Source organism: Strix uralensis, chromosome 8, assembly GCF_047716275.1.
Source record: "Strix uralensis isolate ZFMK-TIS-50842 chromosome 8, bStrUra1, whole genome shotgun sequence".
Taxonomy (NCBI): Eukaryota; Metazoa; Chordata; class Aves; order Strigiformes; family Strigidae; genus Strix; species Strix uralensis.
The window spans coordinates 13,004,192-13,026,357 of NC_133979.1; the positions used below are offsets into that span (position 1 = coordinate 13,004,192).

At 46.8% G+C, this 22,166-nt stretch overlaps 1 protein-coding gene across 16 annotated transcripts in view; it reads right to left on the bottom strand.

Moving 5' to 3' along the window:
* The window catches only part of SZT2 (SZT2 subunit of KICSTOR complex), a 60,219-nt gene extending 38,058 nt beyond the window's left edge, over window positions 1–22,161 (bottom strand). For 13 of the 16 annotated variants that reach the window (XR_012629843.1, XM_074876278.1, XM_074876270.1 and 10 more), the window contains exons 1-19: window positions 22,101–22,161; window positions 21,705–21,830; window positions 21,364–21,537; window positions 20,846–21,016; window positions 18,834–18,965; window positions 16,156–16,315; window positions 15,581–15,687; window positions 15,179–15,389; window positions 13,952–14,122; window positions 8,362–8,593; window positions 7,560–7,689; window positions 6,168–6,310; window positions 5,402–5,554; window positions 4,935–5,049; window positions 2,175–2,380; window positions 1,557–1,781; window positions 1,056–1,134; window positions 596–693; window positions 166–334 (exon numbers count right to left, since the gene is read on the bottom strand). Coding sequence is in view for 15 of the 16 variants with exons in the window: in XM_074876278.1 (XP_074732379.1) it covers window positions 166–334; window positions 596–693; window positions 1,056–1,134; window positions 1,557–1,781; window positions 2,175–2,380; window positions 4,935–5,049; window positions 5,402–5,554; window positions 6,168–6,310; window positions 7,560–7,689; window positions 8,362–8,593; window positions 13,952–14,122; window positions 15,179–15,389; window positions 15,581–15,687; window positions 16,156–16,315; window positions 18,834–18,965; window positions 20,846–21,016; window positions 21,364–21,537; window positions 21,705–21,830; window positions 22,101–22,130 (2,832 nt within the window). In the remaining variant the exon portion in view is untranslated. Of the gene's footprint in view, window positions 1–165; window positions 335–595; window positions 694–1,055; window positions 1,135–1,556; window positions 1,782–2,174; window positions 2,381–4,934; window positions 5,050–5,401; window positions 5,555–6,167; window positions 6,311–7,559; window positions 7,690–8,361; window positions 8,594–13,739; window positions 13,917–13,951; window positions 14,123–15,178; window positions 15,390–15,580; window positions 15,688–16,155; window positions 16,316–18,833; window positions 18,966–20,845; window positions 21,017–21,363; window positions 21,538–21,704; window positions 21,831–22,100 lie in introns of those variants that run through there. The other 3 variants (XM_074876275.1, XM_074876276.1, XM_074876277.1) reach the window with 3 other exon arrangements.
* Window positions 22,162–22,166: the final 5 nt, after the last annotated feature.

Here is a 22,166-nt window from a genome sequence, read left to right on the forward strand (position 1 = left end):
TGTCCAGTAGCCCAGTTTCTTTTTTAGAAATCTCAGGCTCTTTTGTTAACAGCATTCCCATCTCTTCTGGCCCTCAATAATTCACCTGCAGTGTTGTGGTGCACTTGCAATAAAACCTTCTCCCTCCACAAAAGAGACCATGCCCCTACCCCTTCAGGCACTCACCGCTTTAGGTATTTTCTGGTAGGGCAAGCCATGGAGGTGCTTCCAGTTCTCAGCAGTACTGTGGACGTGGCCGCTCTGTGGCTCTACCCAGCACTCAGTGACCAGGTTCAGTTCTGTATCCACCTCAATGGCCTCTACCTCTGTATCATTGTCATCATCTGTGGAAAAGCTGGAGGAAAGACATAAGGCAAGTCCTGCAAGATGGCACAGAGCCAGTAGCCCACTGCAGCTCCTCTCAGAGCTGCGAAAGCAGTCACGCAAACCCTGGGTTTTCACGCAAAGCCTCATCTAACTGGTGAGCAATCCGTGACAGCTGGTTGTCTGGACTAGATGATAGGGGACTCCCCCCTTCCCAAACTGTCCACAAAAAGCAAGTGTGGAGCCGTGACTCTGTTGCCAGCCCTGCCTGGGAGCAGGACAGCAGCCTCACCTGTCCTTGGTGGAGGTGGAGTGGGGAGGGAAGAGGAGGTACTGGACCACACAGGTGTGCTTCTCCCTGCCACTGCTGCTCTCACTTGAGCCATCGATCTGGAGGGGAGACACTGCATGAGCCTGGGCAGCAGCAACAGCCCACACCCACCCAACGCAGCCCCTACACAACACAGCCTCACCGCCCAGCTCCACTAGCAGTGGAGAGGGGGAGCCTGTCGCAGCCCCAAGAACTCCTCCAGCACAGAACATCTCTACCAGCAAAACAGGTCTCTAACTACAGATGAAGACAGGAAAATGCCCAACCCACAAGCTGCTTTACTTCAGGGGAGGAGGCAGGTCTTCCTGTACATGTCAAGGGGGTGTGCTAGAAGCAGATGGCAAATCCCATCACCAGAAGGTGAATCCACCTCAGAAGCAGCAATGAAGTACTGTGTCGACACTGCAGCACCCAAGCTCACCTTTATGGGCAGCTCCAGCACCATATTGATAATTCCATCCCCGCTGGATGCAAAGTGGAAACCCTCTGACAGACGGACCCTGGCAACAGAGAGGCAGTCAGACATAGAAGACTTCTCTACCCATACTGCAAGCCTTGAATACAGGAATGATTGTACCCTTCACCCCAGAACACCTTCCTTCCCAAGACAGAGCTACACACAGAGAACAGGGAGATGTGACACTTTGCACAGGATGCTTTGCCTGTGTGAAGATCAGCATATGCCAGGCACCGTAACACCTCCTGCCTTTTTGTGTTTTCCAGGACTCTCCTCTTCCTCAACTGCAGCTGCAGAACCGGGTAAAGCACTGGCCCAAGTAGCTCTAGAAGCTGTGTACAGGATCAAAACCCTCTGCACAGCAGCTTTAACTGTTACCTGTAATAAGGCCTCAGATCCACCCTGCTTTCTGTGCATCCCCATGAGTAGCTAGAGAAAGGACTCCCGTTCAGGTGTGCAACTTACTCTGTCAGTGTGGAAAGCAGCTGGGCTACAGCAGTGATGGGCACAGCTGGTGCCAGCCCTGACTGGACACTCCAGATCCAACGCTGGTGGTAGAAGTAGCGGGACAGCGAGGCCAGGGTGGAAGAGGCAGTACGATTGGCCACCATAGTGAGCGGGCCAGACACCGGGGGATGCTCCAGGTTGAGAATGAAGGGGGCTCGATAGTCAGAAGGCAGCTTCTCATACCTAGGAGAGGGCAGAAGTGTGGCACACTGAGGTGGAAAGAATGCTCTGCTCAGGGGCAGAGCTGTCTGGATTCATAGCCTGCTTGCTGGGCCCAGGACACAGCCTGCCAGCAGCAGAACTTGGCTAGCCCAGCTCAGATGGCAGTAACTAGATTTACTTCTGCATCATATTCGTTAGGAGTAACAAATCTGCCTGTACAGCAAAGCTCCCTGATGCAAGTCACAGCCCTCCCAAACTACAGCTGTCATTCCCAGTCACGCAACCCAAACCCACCCCAACAAGCACCAGTTTCACATCACTCATCCTGCAGCTGGCAGCACCATCCACAGACCCTCCTCTCCCCACTTCCCAGGGCAAGGAGGCTGTGCTGATGGCCTGGATCTCCATCACTACCTGATGAGTAGCTTCTCCAAGGGTTTGTGCAGCACAACGAGGCAGGGTCTGTCTGAGAGGGCTGACTGGGCCCCAGCCACAGGTGGAGACTTGGAGGGAGAACTACTGCCAAACATTTTCCTCTTTGCTTTTGGAGTTGCCTCCTTGCTCTGGACCCTGTGGGGAAAGCGCAGCTGCAAGATTCGGTCCCGTAACTCCTCCACTATCTGTCATGGCAAAAGCAAAAGGTAAACATGACATAAGCTACTCAAAATAAGCTTCCAGAACAGGAGCCTGACTGAAAGGAATAAAACACTCCTTGACTATACAGATGAGCAGGAATTAAAGGTCATTTTACTTCTGAGGCACTAGCAAGACCAAGATCAAAATGACATAAGGCTCTTAAGTCCATATTTTAACAACTACAAATATTTTTAAAAGCAAAAGAAAGGTCCAGAAAACCCAAAGATGATTTCAAGGCTGAAGAAATCACCTTCCATAACTCTGATGAAACACAAATTAATTGCATGCCAGCTCCTCCACAGAAGCAGTCTAAGTACCCACCCTCATTCTTTGCCTCCTCCTCTCCACAACAGCCTACAGTAAATGTAAACTAGTACATGTAAGACAGAGCCAGACTGTTCCCACAGCTGATGTGTTCCCCCACTATCAGGTTCATGTGTTAAACCTCTATGGTAAAAGGTTTCAAGAACCTAGGTTATTTTTTACTTTTTTTTTTTTTTTTCCCCAGATACTTTCAAAACAACTTCCTGATTACTCTTTTTAGCTTTTAGCAGCTCTGAATATGGTTCTACCCACACCAGCATCTGATCCCCACAATGCCCTAGTGTTTTCTTTGAAATTTCCATGGTTAGGTTTCTTTCCATGATCTTTGTTCAACTCCTTTTAATTCCCATTACCATTGTAGGCAAAGAGAACAGCAGCAATCCATCTCCGTCCTCAACACTAATTATTTCAGCAACTTTCCCCATCATTATTATGTCCTTTACAAAGAAAGGAGTGTCCCCAAATGTTAAGCAGAGCTCTTTTTGCACTATGACGCCACTTGGATCCCCTTCCTGGTTTCATACTGATAATACAGAATCTCTAATGGCATTTAAGTTCCCAAATCAAAGGTGCACTATTTTGCAGTTATCAATACTAGTTTCCAGCCACCATCGTGCTGCTTAGGTGTCCAAAAAGCACAGAGGTTGAAAGGGCAGAGAAAACTAAACAGCTTTGTGCCACCTGCAGATTTTCCCAGCTCACTACCTGCAGATGAATTCCCTACCCTTTGACTAGTAAAAAGACTGAGAAATCTACAAGCAGCTTCTGCTTTGATGAGAACAGAACACTTCAATTTCCTTGCCTTGTTTCCTAAGACAGTTTGTTTTACGACACCCCATTCCTACTCCAGTTCTACAGTTGTGCCCTATATGGAGTCTCACTAAAAGCCTTCTGAAAGTCAGACTGTACCAAGTGCTTTCCCTCCCACAAACACTGGAAATTTGAATAGCTCAACACAAAAAACCCTTCTCCCTAAACAAGGCGGGCTAAATTCCGTTGCTATCCTTCACACTGGATAGCTAATTAGCCTTATGGCAGGTAAAAAAAAAAGAAAGAAATTGTGCATGATACAATTTATGATCTACACACAGCTCCTGGTGCAACGATCTGGAGCTTGTCCAGAGCTGCAGGGTATGTTGCCCGTCTCACACCTTCCTCATGAAGTATTAACTTATATCTGCCAGAGGGAACTCCTTCATAAAACCTGTCACTTGGCATTACCTGCCCACGTGTTGGCCCAGCAATCGGTGCCCAAAGCCTGGATCCCCTAAAGACACGAAAGGGCAGATCCTCCAGAGTGCCAGAGCACTTAGTGTTATCTGGGTTCATCATCTCAAAAAGATGGTCCCTCCCATGTTTGCCAGCTTCTCCTCAGACTGATCTAACACTAAAGCTAAGTGAGACAAACCAAAGATTTGTTTCATGAAGACAGAAGATCAGGGTTTAATGACAAACCTCTTGTTTATAACAAAAGGTTCACACAGCTTAACAGCAGGACATCTTTCTCATACTTACTGTTTCACCTAGAAGACTTAAGACTTGTCTCCGCCATTAGAGCTGGAGAGAGTCCACACAGTAACCCCACCTTCTGCATCTGACTAAGGCAGCCCATTTCTTTTGATACAAAGAGGTTATTAAAAGTCTATCAAGCAGACTTGCATCTCTAAAACATTTTCTGGGTATTACATCTTTTTCTCTCCCTGTACTGCTTATGCAGGGCATTGTTTGCATTTTAACTCTAACTCCTCCTTGCCCAGATGATACAATATATACACACGCAATTCACCACCTACTGAAGCAGATAGCCTAGGGAACATGTATTACATCCATCACAGAGGTCTTTACAGATGAGTCAGACAAGTATCTGCTGTTCCTGACAGACAGTATTGATTGTGCTTTGGTCACAAGGATAGACTAGATAACCTTGGAGTCATTTCAAGCCCCACAGTTGAATTAAGCAATGGGAAAAACACTCATGTGACCAGCTATTATATTGATCTTCGAGTCTTTGGGTTTAGATCTTTCACAGACTTAACACAGAAATCTTTGTCCAAATCGTCCCTTTCTGTTACAGTAAATTCACACCCATCTAAGCCTTAACACAGTAGTTAGTTATCAGAGGATACCTGCTCACAGCGTCGCCTGGGATCTACCCACCACTTTCACAACTTCTTGCTCTGCTCCTACCCCAGGAAGCAGCCAGCCAGCTCTCACCTTGTTCCTGGCCTGTGCAGGTGTGCCAATGGGGAACCCCAGCCGGAGAACCATGCAGGGAGCTTTGGAGATGATCCGCACCACATAAAACGAGGAAGGTGTGGGATCCTCAGAGCTGGAGAGAAGGGATTAAGACAGGGCTGAAATAGCACAGACCTTGCTGCTCTGTCATGTCAGACCAAGCAGAGGCCTGCTCTGCACAGCTCAACAGCCCACACACCTTGGCAGCAACACATATCAGTTCTAGTGCTCAGAAAGCCCCCAGCTGGCTTCCCTCTCCCTCTGGGCTGTGCCTGGCACAGAGCGGCAGCAGTTCAGAATACACAGGGTTTCATAACCACCTGTCTTGCTCTTATCCTCTCCTCTAGACATCTGCTTCTGGCCCATCACAGAGTACTGGTCTAACTGGATCTTTGGTCTGGCCACATGCCCCATTCCCCACACAGGGCTGCTTCAGAGCCACTCACCCGTGTATCAGTTTGACGTAGGAGTAGCCCTCCACCAGCACAAAGCTGCTCCAGTCCCGCAGCAAGGAGGTGAGCGCCGAGTGAGAGATGCGGCACTGGATGGTGCTGTAGCGGCCGTTGTTGCCGGGCGTGTGCAGGTGCTTGGGAACAGGCCTGCAGAGTGTGGCAGAAAGTAATTTCAAAACCAGTTTCTCTTCTTCCCAGAGTTTGCTACATCCATTCCAACTAATTCTCTGACTGGTACATCAGCCTTCTGCCTCCACAGCAGCCAATATTCAAGCACCTTGCCTGTCTGCGCCTGTTGGCTAGAGCCAGGCTCCCGGAGTGCATGTGGATCCTGCTCTCCACCCTGCATCATTTCTATCTTCCTCCATGCAATATATGGCTATTATTTACATAACTCTGCAACTAGGAGCAGCCTCGGGAAAGCAATGCTTTTGGGGAAGATGTTTTCCAGCAGCAAACAAAACGTGTGGGATAGCTCCAACCGGATGGTCCACACCCCCCGCAATCAGGAAATCCAAACTAAGAGGGACTGAGAAATAATTTATGCTTCTGAGAACAGCGCCCCTCTTGACAAAGATGACTTCCCCACCCCCAGTCCCTCTCAGATAAATGAGCCTTCCTCATCCACCAGGTCCTACTAGTGAGGCCCTTCCCTTGGCCATAGGCACCCACAAAACAGCCGCAGCTGGACTGAACTGGACCCTCTGCTTTCCCAGGCTGGCCCACACTGCACACTGAGCTCAGCCCTCCAGTTACGTACGTGTCATGCTCCAGCAGGAGGACAATACGATGCATGTGCAGCCACCTCTGCCAGAAATTGGCATCCATGGAAAGGATAGGCTTCCAGTAGGAGGCAAACTGGGAATGGCTTGAGTCAGACCCACTGTGCTGCAGGGATAGCACCTGAGAAAATGACAGGGCAATATTCAGCAAGAAGCTGTCTGGCTCCACCCAGAGAGAGTAGGAATTTCTCTAGTAGCTGAGCTGTGTAGGCCTAGAAGGCTAGCCACATCCCTGGCTTTCGGTAACTGCCTCTCAGCAGAATAACTAAGTGCATTCACATTGAAACAGGCAATACAATGTAAGAAAAAATAAATTAGGTTCCTGAAATGTCAAGTTAATTAGGAATTTAACTACTTAGCATCAAGTAAATCAACTGTGGAAAAGATGGCATATGTAATGGTGTGCTTTCTGATTGAGAGGGGGATATATGGCTTGTGTCAGCAGAGCAATTACACATTGAGATAACTTGTCTGCTCATGCAAATAGGGTACCAGCAATGGGTGGCTTTTGGCAACTCTAACATGTTTGTATAGTACCACTGTAATTTCACCAGCTATAGCAACTCTGCTGACACAGAAATAAAGTGGTGGTTAGCCATAAGATGGGGTGCTCCAGATATACTGCTGGATACATAACCCTACATAGTGCAAATTTAGTAGGCAAACCTAAAGTAGGGTTTAAGCAATAAAATTAAAGGCATAGTTCTCTTAAATTAAAGCTCCCCTAGCCAATGCCAAGGACACTGCTAGCAGGGAACAGATAATATGCTAGCACTTCTGCTCAGTGAGCTTCAATGAGTTTGAATTTTGCAGTGGAAACTATTACCTCATATTTTGTTTAGTTTCTGCTTTGCAGATGACAAGTATCACTTTTGAACCTTCCACACGAGTGCTCAGAGCAATGAGCCCATCAAACAACAACTATTCAGCACATCGTATATCTTCCCCTGATGGTGCTGAGCTACAAGAGCACAAGACTGCCAGCAGCAACTCCACATATATGAGGCATCCACTGAAAAACCATGGCAAGAATAAGCGTGTCAGCCTCCCCATCAGTCTCACACATCCTATCACTACAGGAGAAGGCTCTACAGCACACTTAGGAGACCTGCTGTGGGGCTTAGAGGTATAGCTGCAGCAATAAAGACAGAGGGTGATGTCTTAAAGAGGAAAAAGTATGTGATGGGATGTTCACAGGCACTGCATTGCACCTGAGGTCTGTTACTGAGCAGGACAAAGAGCATGAGATGAAGCCTGAGAGTTACAGAAGATCTCAATTGCCTGCTGGGACTCAGCATCCCCTGGTGCAAGACAGAATAGGCAGGAGGGACAACCTATCCCACATTAAATATGAGAGAGAAGGAACATACTGGAGTGGTGGAGCCTGGGGGGATGTAGAAGAGGGGCACCCCATTCTTGGTGCTCTCAGGAATGGTGAAGTGTTCTGGGACTGTGTCAAAAGACTGCAGATGAACCAACATCTGATCTGTCTGGTTGATGCTGAAAAAGAAGAGGCAGTTAGGCACAAAAGCCCATGCTCTCCCCCCGCTGGCCCAGTCAGTCCAGTGCCTGCACACACAGACCTCCCTGTGTATTGGGAGCCCATCTATACCAACTCAGCTTTCTAGGGCAATGCTGGGATTCAATGCCTGATTGCAAAGAGCATGTTAATGGAGTTCAAGAGTAACAGTCTAATATATAAGAGGATGATCAGAGTTGGAAATGAAGTGCTAGCAAATGAATCTGCTGAATAGCAGGGAGTAATGGTCACCCTGGCCAGGAAACGGTTATAACCTGCAGGTCCTTCAGGCCTAGAGACATGAGGTGCTGCTCTCAGTGTGACCATGCAACACAGTTGCAAGCCTGTACTGTAAGAACACACCACCTCCATGGAAGAGCAGTCAGAGTTAAGGTCTCCATCACAGGATCAGGACTCAGGGGCAGCAATACCTTCACCATGAAGCCATCTTACAGACTAGGTCACAGGCCAGTTTGAGTCTTTTCCTTGGCTAGATGGCAAGCTTGATGCCAGTCATGCCTCTTTCTCAGAGCACATTCCTTTACGACTCTAGGTTGTGACAGCTGCTTGTATAACCTATGCCCCAGTATGCCAAGGAAGGAATTTCTTCGTTATATTGGACACTGAGCACTGCTGGGGATGGTCAGGCTCACCTCTGCAAGGTGTTCCAGAAGCGCCGGATGACCGTAGTGCGGTACAGACTGGTGATAGGCTTCCTCATGGTGCAACTGATGTCATGCAAGATATCATAGCTTCCCTCCATCGTCACCTCCACCCATGTGCTGCGCTTTGATGGGTCCAGGGGCCAGGGTGTCACAGCTAAGTACTCTATCCTCATGTTATGCTTCCAAAGCAGCACTAGTTTCACCTCCAGTTGAGACCCACCTGCATGGAAGCAGAGGAATAAGTTCAAGTGCTTGTTTGGTACACATCCAAGCTTCCTCTCTGACCAGGGACTCCGTGATACTGTGAGATTGTTTGATCGCTGTGAGGAGGACAAAGTAATCTAACAACTGTTTGCTCTAGCTGAAGTCATTCTCTCTCCTCCCCAACAGAGGGAGGCGTTGCTTACACAGTAGCATTTGGTGAACAGTTCTTCAAATGTACATGTAGTATCTACACTAGAGAAGACAACTGAAACTTGGAGGAGGTGCTGACGTTTGCAATGGACTCTTCTTCACAGCTTCACCTTTGTCTCCAAGAAAACTGTTGCTTTGCACAGATGAGCAGGGCCTTTAAGCTATAAAGTTTTCTCATCTGCACTCTGCAGAGTTAACCTATCCCATTGGAGCAACAAGGACATTTAGACATGATGGGCGCAGATCACAAACAGCCTGGAAGGCGAGGCCCAATTCTTGAACTAAATTCCATGTTCCTCCTGCACAGACAGTATATCATGCAATTCAGAACTTCAAGCATCAAAAGCTTCTCACCATGTTTACTCTCTTCTCCTCCCAAAGTTAAGAAGTTAAGAATGAATATTCACCCATTATTCAGACTGCACATTTTTACATTTTTCTTTAAGCGGGCCATTGCATCTCTAGCAAGATTAACAGAGACACCTGACAGCAAGCCTCACTGAGCCAGAAGAGCAGAAAACTGTCACACTCCTGCTGACTGTGCATGTGTATTTGTACTGAAACAACCCAGAGAAACACATGACTTTCTGTAACAGTGCCACTCTGCTGTTTCAACTGCTCAATCATCTATTCTGATGTCCAGCCTGCTCTACAGTTTGCCAGACTTGCAGCATTTGTGACATAAGTGATTGGATGTGCTGGAAACCGTCCGAACAGGTCATCAGCCTGGATCCTATGTTTCCTGCAGAGTTGCATTTGCTGCTGTCATAGGCGCATCATGCCATCCCCTTCACAGGCTGACTACACTCCATTTTAAAGCCATCTTGCTTTTTGCTGCCATGGTCCCTGCTGGGAGGCTCCCCCAGAGTACTCTTCCCCTGTCGATGTTTAAACAAAACCTTCCAGAGTACATGCCAAATTCATGCTCAGTTGTTCTTTTGATTAAATTATTCTTTTTCTGAGAAGCTTCATTTCCATAACACTGACAAGGAGTGTGCACTAGGGGAAGAAATCCTTACCCAGTTTCAGCTGTTACTGTGCAGGTTAAACCAAGCCATGGTCATCAGCCTACGACAGAATATCCATTCCCCTTAACAGACCCAGACCTTCTTGCACCTCAAGAATTCATCTTTCCTGAACCAAGATGACCAAATGTATACTATATTTCACCTGAGGGATTACTAGGATTTTATTTAAGGCCACTAATATGTTCCACGATGGGTGCTTTGCGTTACTATAAATGCATTTGCCAGGGTTGTACCATCTGTTGTTTCCATATGAAGATTGTCTAGTTTATCAGAGGCTAAACAAGAATTTATAAATTTGTCTCTTTCCATTTCATATGGTCACCTCTTATTGCTTTAGTGCTCATCCACTGCTTTCTGCACAGTATTTCGATTCTCATAACAAATCCTTTCTACTTCATCAACAGCAAACATGGTAAGTAAATTCCAACATTTTTTGCCTAGATCATTAAAAATATTTCCTACTTCCACCTGTGTTTCCATTAGTCATCCTGGCTTCACTCCTACAATTCAACACAAGCAAAACTAAAAACATAGGCAAAATATTTGCTTAGTTTGCAGTCATACCTAGATGAATCTTTAGCTTGTTCTTACTGCAAAGCAAACCATTTCTGGTTTTTGACCTTATAGTCAATAAAAGTTTTTGCTGCTTTGATTTCTTTCATAAAGTCCAGCTCTGGTTTTTAGAAAACTCAATTTGTCTTCCCGATTCCTGATACTGAGAACAGCCATTCTCACTGGTCAGCTCGTGCCCAGCCATTTTTGTGCTGGACTGATTCACAGAGGAAGATGAGGTTTTGAAAAACGTCCTTCAGGCTCTCCTCAACACACAGCAACACAAAATGGTCAGTGAGAATTTTTTTTTTGTTGCAGAGGGCAATCCTCTGACATTGTCCCAGAAAGAAACAGGAAACACCATGGTCCCACAGCTTCAGACACAGCTCCTCTCCCTTCCATACCTTCCAATACTCCCCTTTTCGCAAGCGCTTCTGCATTCCTAACTAACCATAGTAGCCTTCTAAATGCCTAAATATCTAAAATCAAATAGCGAGGGTAGCTGGAGCACTTATAAATATCACAAACAACCTCTCCAGGCAACTCTGAGCACAAAGCTAGCTATTTATTCTATTTTGCCTTTGGCAAAGTGAGGCAGAAAAGCCACAGTGTCAAAGTCCACAACTGCACTCTTTCCTCTTGCTTCACAGCCAGCTGGCTCCTTAACAGCCTTTAGTTTGCAAGTTTTGGCAAAAGCTTTTGGCTATCCAGGTTAATTAACTGTTCTTTGTTATACACTTCTCTACAGAATGGCCCAGAGAGCCCCGATTAGCCAAACATGCTTTTCCTTAGCAGAGGCAGTGCTCAACCTCGAAATGTCTTGATCTTTTGTAAATTCTACTTTAAGAAGTTAGTTCAACAATTTTTCTGATCACAGACAGCAACTCCCCAGAGCATTTAGCCTTTCCAAAGTATAAGTAACATTATCTACTACTATTCTAAAGGCTAGCATAGAAATACACACTGTATTTTTGATAGCTCATACATCTCATTTTTAAATTCCTTCTAAATAAACTTCATCAAAGAGATACACAGAAAGTATTTCTGGCTCAGGGAGGCCCTGAGCTGCAAAGAGCTAGAGAGTGCTCAAAGGGAAGAAAAAAGGGAAGGAGAAAGGAGATACCATGTATGTTTACCCTATTCTCACTCCTCCCTGTGCACCTGCCCATAGCTATTCACCACAGAAGGTAACTCTGATCCAGGGCAGCTGCTCCTCTGTTTTCTGCTCTTGTAAAAACAAAAGACCAATTCATTTAGCATTCCAAGGATAAAAGGCAGCAAGAAGATACCTAGAGAAAAGTGCAGGGAGCATGGTGAACATGTGGTGATATTTCCAATATATTCCTCCAGAGTATAGAAATTTGCTGCTTTATGATATCCTGAGCCAGAGTTGTAGCTACAACTTTGTGCAAAAAGGTACAACATGAACTTGTCTGATTGCTTTTTGAATGATTCACACCTGCTACCTTATCCAGCATTTCCATACAGGAATTCACAGTCACCAAGAGCACTTCACCACTGCTGCCAGATCAAAGGCTCTTTCTCCAGCGCTGTCCAAGCTGTAAGTGAACTGGTGCACGGAAGGATAAAAGACACAATACTGAGCACAGCTTGGACAGGAACTGACTTGTCAGACTGTTTCATAGACATTCCTAGACAAAGAGAGTGCAATGGACCTAATCTGCCTGGATTTAAAGGAAGTATCCCATGCCACACCTACAGTAAAATAGTGAAAGCAATCTGCAGACATTACTAGAAGAGCTGTCTCAGTAGGAAATCATAGCAGATTCTTACTTTTAATAGAAAACTCCCAAAACAAGAAATTAGGGATATTCCTGAAAGACCAACTTTAGAAATTATCCCACCTAATATGATTTTTGGGAAGGTTGCTAACATACATTCAGTTTGTAAGAAGCATCAAGTCAAAAGAACTGCAATTCCCAGTCATCACACAGGAATAGCAAGCTGAACCAAGCAAGATGAACTTAAGGCTTAACTATTATGTGAAGAACACCACATTTAGGGACTACTAAACAAACAAACAAACACACACACCCCTAAGGACTCATCAACTGGAAGCAAAGGTACATGAAAGACACAGGGATTTCTGTGCTAACAATGCAATGCAATCATGGAAAAAGCTCACATGATTCCTGGTCTATCAGATATGGTATTTTACTTCAGAAGCAGGGAAGTATTAGCATTACTGAACAAGGCACCGATAAAACCACATTTACAACATCCTTATCAACTGTTTCAAGAAATATGAGACCAAACTGTGAAAAGCGAACAACTGATGAGGGAAAAAAACCATGCTATTAAGATGAATAAACAGAACAGAAAGCCTGCCCTTACAAAAGGAGACTGAAACATTGGCTTGCTTAACCTGCCAAAAGGGAGGTTACAAGGAGAAAGGCATTGTTCTTAAATACGTTTGTGCAATGCCAGAGAAGGAGGATAAACTTAATTAAGGATAATAAAGTCACACAGGTCTAATTTGGTTTGAGTGAGTTTAGAAAGGAAGCTGGAGAAAGAGCAATGAAACTCTGGGACAATCTTCCAAGCAGAGCAGTGGCATAAGATATTTATACAGTTTAAGGCAGACCACAGTTAATTCATAGAAAACATCATATAGCAAGTTTGTAATGATTTTTGAGTTATATCACAGACTTTGATTTTCTGATAGAAAACATATTCTGTGTACTAATATCTCAAAAAGAATAGTGAAGACCATGTGTCGTACGTGTTTATGCTGTGTTTTAAGAATCCCATCCTTCAGGCTTTCTGCTGGTCATTGCGACAGTCAAAAATAACTTATTCTCTTGCTTGTAATTCATAACTTCCATTTGGATTTTTTCATCTCCCTTTTAATTAAAGCACCACCACTAGTCACAGCTGGAGATGGAAAGTTAAGCAGGATTTACTGGCACTCTTTGGGATACTCAAACCCCTCAAGGTCCCTAGTCCCTTCACTTTTTGTTAGTTCTCACACTCCAAGTGCCATAATCTCTAGCGAGTCAGATGAGAGAACAGGACCACTGGATGGTTTCACATCCTTCTAGTATCAGTCATAGTCCTGACTGATCTGGCATTTTCACCTGACGATATCCTCGTTTTCCTCCATTTCTTCTTTTGGAAAACTGTAGTTAAGAGGCATTAAATCTGTTGTACCAGAGCTCAAATTTGTCTTAGTATTTTGGAGTGCATCTAGCAAAGGACTAGAAAGGGAAAGGAGAAAAATGTGAAATATAAAGGAAGCCCCAGAAAACTCTGCAAAACCCCAAGTTCTGTCACTAGTTTCCCTGCAACTGTGGAGACTCATTTCCAGGACATAGAGGGTCACAGTCTGCCTGTCCCTCCCCAAGCACTTACAGCCACAGAGGATGAGCCTGGCAAGTGCACAATAATACTGGACAGTCCTGCGTCAGGCAGTTACTCATGAAAACTTAAAGAGTTTGGAGAAAACGGCTCCTTCCTCCACAATACCGGCCCCTCTGCTGAGATGGTGGACCTTGCGCTTTCCTCTAAACAGTTGAGAACAGCTGAGTCTTATCTGAGCTCCAACCCCAGTGCAGCACAGTCACCTTTCGTGATGTTGACCTCACGGATGCTGTAGCCCTCACGCAGCCGGACTGAGACAATGCTCACGAGGTCAGCATGCACCTCCTTCTCAGTGTGCTTCTTCCTCCTCATCGCCAGAGCAGGGTTGCTGCTTGCAGACACCAGGTGCTCATTGAACAGTCTGTGCTGGGACACTGCAAATGGCAGAGATGAGGTTTGTGAGGGAGCAGCTCCTCTGCTCCTCATCCTACAGCAACAGCTTTCCCAAAGTGCTTCACATAAGCTGCCAGGAACACTTGCTGGCCTGAAGAACAGTATATCCTTCAGGCACCACTTATACCCACTCCTGATTTGGCAACACAGCAAACAGGTCCGCTAGCGTGGCGAAAAGGCCCGGCAGAGGGGCAGGGTGGGGTGCCAGGGCCTTCTTCCTCTGGGACAGCCTTTGTGACAAGGCACACGGAGTTACACATTTAGCCTAGACAGGCAGAAACTGCACAGCTGTTGCAACAGTTGCACAGCATTTGGGCTTCAACCCTTTCCCTGGAAAACCTTGAATTCCCAGGTGCTTTGTAAAAGGTATCAGAACATGGAAGCCTTGAGCTTAAAAGACTAACACCTGATCTTTTTAAGATTCAAGATTTCCAAGTCCCAGGCCAGCTCTCTTCAAACTTGCCACTGTATGTGGCTTCTGCTGCCAAGTTACAGAAAGCACAGATGGCACCAGCATATCGCCAGGGCATGGAAGTGTCTTTCCACGTTTTACTGGTAACCAATCTCTCCTGGCATACTGTCAGTCACTAACATTCACAAAATAAGAACAACCCAGAGAGGCATGTGGGACAGTTCTCAGGGGTCTAGTTTTTCAATCCAAACTGCCATCTGCAAGCCTGATTAGGACAAGCTCTCCAGAACATCCCCATCTGCAAGCTAGCCAGCATGCAGGAAAGGTCAGACGAGAGCTTCTCGCCCCCTCCAAGTTCCAGCATAGCAGGCCTAACTGCAGTTTGCTGAGTGAAGTCCACAGAAAGGGGAGTGGTGTAAAACGGGACATGAGTTTTCCCCAATCCACCCAATTCCTGGAACCAGGAGTGGAGTAACAGATGAGGCTGCATGGCCCAACAGTGCCCAGAGCACGGCCCAGTGGGGACAAGGGAGAGTATCAGCAGAACCAAGCCTGGGGGAGGCACCCCAAAGAGAGGTATTGCAAGACATCTGTCTGCTGGAAGGAGGACATGCACATTCCTCACCACAGTAGTATTCTGGATTCAGGGACTCCCCAGTACGCAGAAAGGAGTATAGCAGAAATGCCTTGTGATACACATTCAGATCCAGGCTCAGGGGATCCAGCTCAGGGCATGTGGAGAGGTAAGCACCAAAAGTGGCCATGGCGATGAATTTCATCAGTTCCACATTAGGAACGTGGCCAAAGCTGCAATCGTATGAGTAGACACCGCCTACCTATGGGATGGATAAAGAAAATACCTGAGAGAGCTCAGCAGTGCTGAGGACAAGGCAGAGGACCAGTAAAGGCCTCAAACAGGCAGAGAAGACCCCTCTTCCCCTCTGGAAGTGAACACCACTGACAGCAACCCACCTTCCTCCCTGTGGTAGGCAGCACCCCCCACACTCCCTGCTAAGGGCAGACATACCTGTACAAAGGAGCAGGCCACTGTGCCACTGCGGAGCTGGTTGAGTAAAGTCTCGCACACAGCCACATCAGGGACACTAGTCACACCATCCGTAATTATTATTATACCTGTAAACAAGTCAGTATCTTAGTGCATCCTTCATCTCAACCAGCTACCACTCTCCCAGTATATCCACCAGAGATAAAAATCAGGCAGGGCAAAAGTCGAAAGGAAAATCCTGAGGTTGGTTTAGAGCCTCCAAGCCTGGAGCTGGCAAATTTCCCAACTAGGTACAGCAAAGCACTCAGGCAGAGCACAGCTCTGCACACGCTGGGCTGTCCTGAGCAACAGTCACAGCTGTGATTCCTCACAAACTCCCTAACGCTGACACATGGCACGTGGCACAGTGTTGTTCTCCCCATTCCCACCACCACAGTTTGCCCACAGAGTACAGAGCAAAAGCTGCTGTTGAAATTTCATCCGTACCAGAAGGGTCCATGCACCAGCCCTTATAAAACTAATCTCAGCCTAAGGCAGGAGGAACACAATCCTTCGCAAACAACCAGGCAAACTTCAACCCAGAGGACAAAGCCTACCTGCGCTGGAGTTGGAGGGCAGCAGCTGCAGCGCTAGGATCCCTTGCCGGACCATGCTGACAAGGCCAACATCAGCAGTGACAACAGACACACTGGGCTTCCTCCCAGATGACTCCGGCATGTCACCAGTACTCTCTTGGCTCAGGGGCGACAAATCCACCTGGAAAAGTAAAAAAAAAAAAAAACAACAAAAAACACAAGGTCCCATGGGACAGACTTCAACCTAGCTCTAGTTCTCACCCAAATGGCCTTCAGTCTAGCAGTCCCATGGTACCACAGCCCTGGAGCACTTCAGCAAGCTCCACTTCTAGCTTTTATTTCCAGGTGCTCTCAAAGTCCTGGTCATCTGGGCCCCTTAGAACAGCTGGGCAAGGCTGCTCAGGGGTGGAGGAAAGGGACAACATGCTCAGAGCTTTATTATAAGCTGATTTCTCACAGAAGCGGAAAGATGAGACACTTTGGGCTCACTAAAGCTCCTCTGCAGAGCAGAGCAGTTCCCAGTTAAAGAGATGGTGAATATCTCTTTTTTTTCCTGGTCATTCAGTAGAAGCTGCAGCTATTCAGCATCTACTCAAGTAAAGCCCAGAAATGCTGGAGAGGCAGAGACAACTATGTCTCACTTATGAAGCACGGCAGCAGAGGGGGTAAGGAGCCTCGTAAGGACAAAGTCTAGTGCCTATACATTTAACTCTGTTCAAACAGCACTGATTATGCAGTGCTGATATAAGCAAATGCAGGGAGGCTTCTCCTGCATCTTCTATGAAAAACACCCCCCAGGCAAAGCCTGAAATTTGTATAATTACACTGATGAGGAACCTATGGTGTTCATAGTCTCCTCATCTCCAGAAGCCTCTGGCAGTTCAACCCTGTAATAAACTATTGCTTCATTTTTACTGCTAATACAGAGAATGTGCGAGACCCTCCCCTGCAAAGCTACAGATGATTGGAGCTGAGAAAAAAAAAAAATAGAACTAACTTAACTTTTGTTCTGCACAAATGGGAGCGGTCTGTGGCTGTGAGCAAAAAAACCCTGACTATCCATCACTTTAATTTGCCAGATGCCTTAAATTCAGACACTTGTTAACAATGACACAGCTAATAAAACTTCAAAAGTAAAAAATGTTTCAGTCCCTGCCCTCCGCCTGGGGCCTCCCACCTCCACCCCAGAGCCTGTGGTAGGAGTCACCAGTCCCTCTGGCCTGCAAGTGCGTCTCTTTCCCCCATTTGCATGGAAGAAGTTATAGGGTAGTTTACCATGAGAGAAATACTGCAGCAAGCAGGAATGCATACAAAGCACTGCAAAAACACCAGCTGGACACACTGATAAAGGTGTCTACTTCCTGCAATCTTCTTTCTGTTCCAGGGCTGACAGACTTAGCATTCAAAGATAGAAATTTCAGATAGAATATGAGATTTGAAGCACTTCAGCCTCTTCCTCATCTTTGGAGACTTTTTTTTTTTCTTCCTGTCTGCCCAAACTCTAATAACTAATGCTAAATAAGGACTAAATAACCTCAGCCAGGCCAACAATGCCTTTGGCTGCAAGAAGGGCGCCCATAGATACGATTGTGACTGCCACATGAACATGACAGTATCACAATGTAACCTTCACATTCTTAATTTCCAAGATCGGGAGAGATGATCTTGATGAGAAATCCATAGACATTCTGAATCCCTACAAAGTCTCACTTTTAATTTCATCCTAAGCTATATTTTACAGTGCTATTATTAACTTGCTGATACTTATATCCATGTCTACTAAACAACATCTGCCACAGATTTCAAAGAGTATTAGAAACTGCACCAGCTGTTTATTCAGTTTCATGGTCAGTTTTCATGCTAACAAGGAAGTATTTTCATTCAAGAAACGTTAACATGGGCCAAAGGTGTATTCACAGCAATTTATAGATTAATGATACGGGCATAATCACCTCTCCCACCATCTTCTTCAGAGAGAAAGCACATCCTACAGTTTGTCCCATGATGTACAAGAAGTCAGGCTGCTTTACTGTACAATAATCTTGGGAAAGGTAACCATTCTCATCAGCCCTTCTAAACACTTACTGGTTCTCCTTCCTCAGTTTTCATGTCTCATTACTGGATATCACAAAGTTATCTTAAACTCCTTAGCTGTTCCTTCTCCAGGCCTATGCCACTGTTCCTCTTGTCACCCCACCCCAGAGGGGCCTCAGAGTACAAATCTCCAGAAAGCCAAAAGATCACAGAATCATTCAGGTTGGAAAAGACCGTTTGGATCATTGAGTCCAACCATCAGCCCTACTCTACAAAGTTCTCCCCTACACCATATCCCCCAGCATCTCATCTAAACGACCCTTAAACACATCCAGGGATGGTGACTCCACCACCTCCCTGCGCAGCCTATTCCACTGTCTGACCACTCTTTCTGTGAAAATTTTTTTCCTAATGTCCAGTCTAAACCTCCCCTGTTGGAGTTTAAAGCCGTTCCCCCTTGTTCTGTCACTAATCACCTGTGAGAAGAGACCAGCACCAACCTCTCTACAATGTCTTTTCAGGTAGTTGTAGAGAGTGATGAGGTCTCCCCTTAGCCTTCTCCTCCTCAAACTGAACAGTCCCAGCTCCCTCAATCTCTCCTCATAGGATTTGTTCTCCAGGCCCTTCACCAGCTTTGTTATCCCAACCACCTCTGCCCTCCTTACCTGTGGTTTGGGTTCATACTGTTGCTGGAGCATCTCTGCCACTTTGTTCTCAAAGGCACACAGCTGTGTGTACACTTGGTGCAGAAATGCCTCTCGCTTCGTCTCATCCAGCTGACAGCCCTGGAATAGTACCTGGCCCAAGGACACACACATCAGTCATCAAGTTAAGGTTTTATAGTACCAGCCCCCAAAATGGTCCACAGGAACACAGTTCTGCACAGTGAAGTTCAGACACGTCCCTGACAAAGTACAGTACAGCACAGGCCTCTCATCACTATTCCTGCTCAGGGCCAACCACCTGTGAGCAGCAGCGTCCAATGGCATCTGCAGTGCACTCCACAGCAGATGCTCTCATCGCTCTTTGGGAAATCTTCCTGGGCAAGAAATTTCTACTTCATTTGCCTTCTTCCAGAATAAGCAGTTGTCAGGAGAAAGTGATGTGGGATCCTTGTCAGAAGCCATTAACTCTGGTCTGATGTTTCTAAGGAAGGCCTGTTTGTTCTAATCTAAATCACCTATAGACTGATCCAATTACCTTCCATTAAGTGGCTGGATAAAGGAACAGCAAATTGAAATAAAGAAAAGAAAAAATTAGACTGGATGTTACAAAAGAGGCTGAGTGATGTGACAGAGTGAGCCTGCCACCACAGAAACTCCCCAAGCTGACAGGCATGAGACTTGTGTTTACAGATGCCACCACAGTACAGGCAATCTCTGTCCACAACCAGGAGGCAAAGAAGATACAATATGTAGACAAAGAACTCAACAGACGTGTGGGATGCTGCATGTTATCCACATTCCCTCAACCTCAGATGGGCAAGACCTCACAGAAAAATAAGTGATTACAATATAGACAGGCTTTTCTGGACAAGGGATACACATATATGCCTTTTCCTCCAGAAAAGAAACATAAAGCTTATCCAGTTGTACCCAGATATCCAATTCCTGGCCTCATACAATAAACAAGTCTTTAGAGAGATCCAAAGAATTAAAACATAGCAACTTCAGAGTGCTCAATTTTGTGCAAATAGGGGAGACACTGAGGCAAAACATGATGACATCTGCAGGACAGTTGGATGAGATGACACAAAACATCACTGGCAAATGGAAATTCCTGCTACGTTTACTTTGGTGGGACCTAAGAACGGACCAAAGCAAGGGCTGTGCTCTTCAAGCACTACACAGACCATTAAAGGCTGCAGCCTCACAGAAGGCTTGGGCAGAGGCAGGCTGAGGAGAGAGAGGCAGGGAACAAGCACAGACTAACAGGCTCCTCCTGTTATCACCCACTTTCCCTGGTATTAGCAAAGGGATGAAGTACACCATCAGAAATGTGAAAATAATGTGAAAATACTGTGAGGTGGAAGGGATAAAGGATAAACTTCAAAAACCACACTGGCACCATAAAACAGACTTCAAATTATTAAACAGACCTGCCCTGGCTCAAGTACAATCTCACTGATAGTCTCAATACTGGGGCCAGCTGCTCTCTCTAGCAAGGAAACATTCATACCAGTGCAAAAAAGAGAGCAAGGTTTGTAGGAAGAGGAAATTATCTTTGAATAAACCACTGCTACACAGTTGGAGCAGGCAGACAAGCTTTTGGGCACACCAGCTCTTCTTGAATGCCTCAAGCTAATTATAACAGGCTAAAAATAATTAGCAAACAGAAATTTTTTAAAAAACCCAAACAAACAAAACAGCAAAACAACAACAAAAAGCACATTCAACGAGGGAAATATTCCCTGTGGCCCAACTCTGAGACCGTGCCTGTGGGTGGCATTCTCTGCCGGGCCTTGCTCCCCAGGAGAAACCTCCGCCTCCTGTCCAGAAGTTGCTCACATACACTTCCCCACCACACCAGGCTGCACATTTTAATGAGACAAGTCTGCATCATCACAGGTAACAGGGCCCAGCTACCACATGCCCCCTCTTCCCTCTGTGTGCACAGGAAGCCCATACAGTGAGCTGCTCATGCACTGAGCCGTGCCAAGGGAGAGGCTGAACTTTACCTGATGGGACTGCAGGCCAATGATGGAGGAATACGCCTGGATGGTGACAAAGATCTCTGGCTGGTAGATAATGTCTGAACCAGGGATACGAAAGGGTCTTAACAATCCCACCAAACATCGGGAAAGGGCATGAAACACTTCATCAAAAATTATCTCCCCTGTTGAGTCATCCTACAGAAACAGAGAAAGGAAACAGCTTTTTAATCTTCTAAGACTTTCAACGTCATTGCTGTTGCCCCACCACACACAGCCAACAACAGCAAACATCCTTCTGCAATGGCAGCAGGACTAAAATAACAGCTTCCTGTAAACGAAAGTCACACACTGAGCATTCAGCAGAGAAACAGGATCTGCCATTAAGCTGCCTAGCTAGGAGCACTGCATGCCTCCCTCCTGGGAAAAGCAAGACTTCTGCAAAAGGTAAGACTACCACAGACAGGAATAAGCCTTCTAAGCAAATAGAAATGGCTCCAGCCTTTTAACACAAAACACTGCAAATACGCAGTTTCTGCACTTACCACAATCCCTGTGGAAGGGCTCAGATCAAGTTCAATCACAAATCGGTACTGGCGGGCCAGGAAGGTGACCCGTGTAGAGGGCACGAGGAGATAGGGCCTGGGCTGGACAGGCTCGTCTGGCTGCCACCCGTTAGGCAGGATGCTGAGCACATCAAGTTCATTTTCTGACTTTACCTACAAGAGCAAGTAAACGGTATGTGAGAGAATGTCAAGCCAAAGAGGAATCAGAGAAAGGAATTGGATTAAAATCTTCTGCAGGGTCCAGCTGCTCGTGAGTGGTGTAGCTCCAGCCTGCCACACCAGGCTGTGATGACAGCCTCCAGCCCCGGGCACCAACTCACCAACTCCGGCTCGGGCACAGCCCAGATGACCTGATGCAGTCGGCTGAGAACCCAAGCGAGGCGCACGTTGCGGGAGATGCGATAGTCTTTCTTCATCAAGAGGAAGACGTGTCCTGCTTCCTCCACCTGCGGCAGGAGCACAGCGGCCCAGGTCACCCCAGGGCTCGGCGGGCACCCCAGGAGGGCGCCCCGGGAGGGCGCCCCGCCCTGCCCCTCACCCCCAGGCTGCTTCGGCCCCACACCCCCCACCTTCCCTCACAGGCCAGGCCGGCCCCGCTGCTCCCCACGGCCGTCCTGCCCCCCGCACCGCGGCTACCCCTCCCCTCGCTCCTGCTCCTGCCCCCAGCTCCCCGATTCCCCCCTCCCCAGCTCAGTCCGACCCCGGCCCGGCCCCACCTCCGAGTCGGGTCTCTCGGCGGCCGCCATGTCCGGCACGGCCCCGCCCCGCGCCCTCTGACCTCC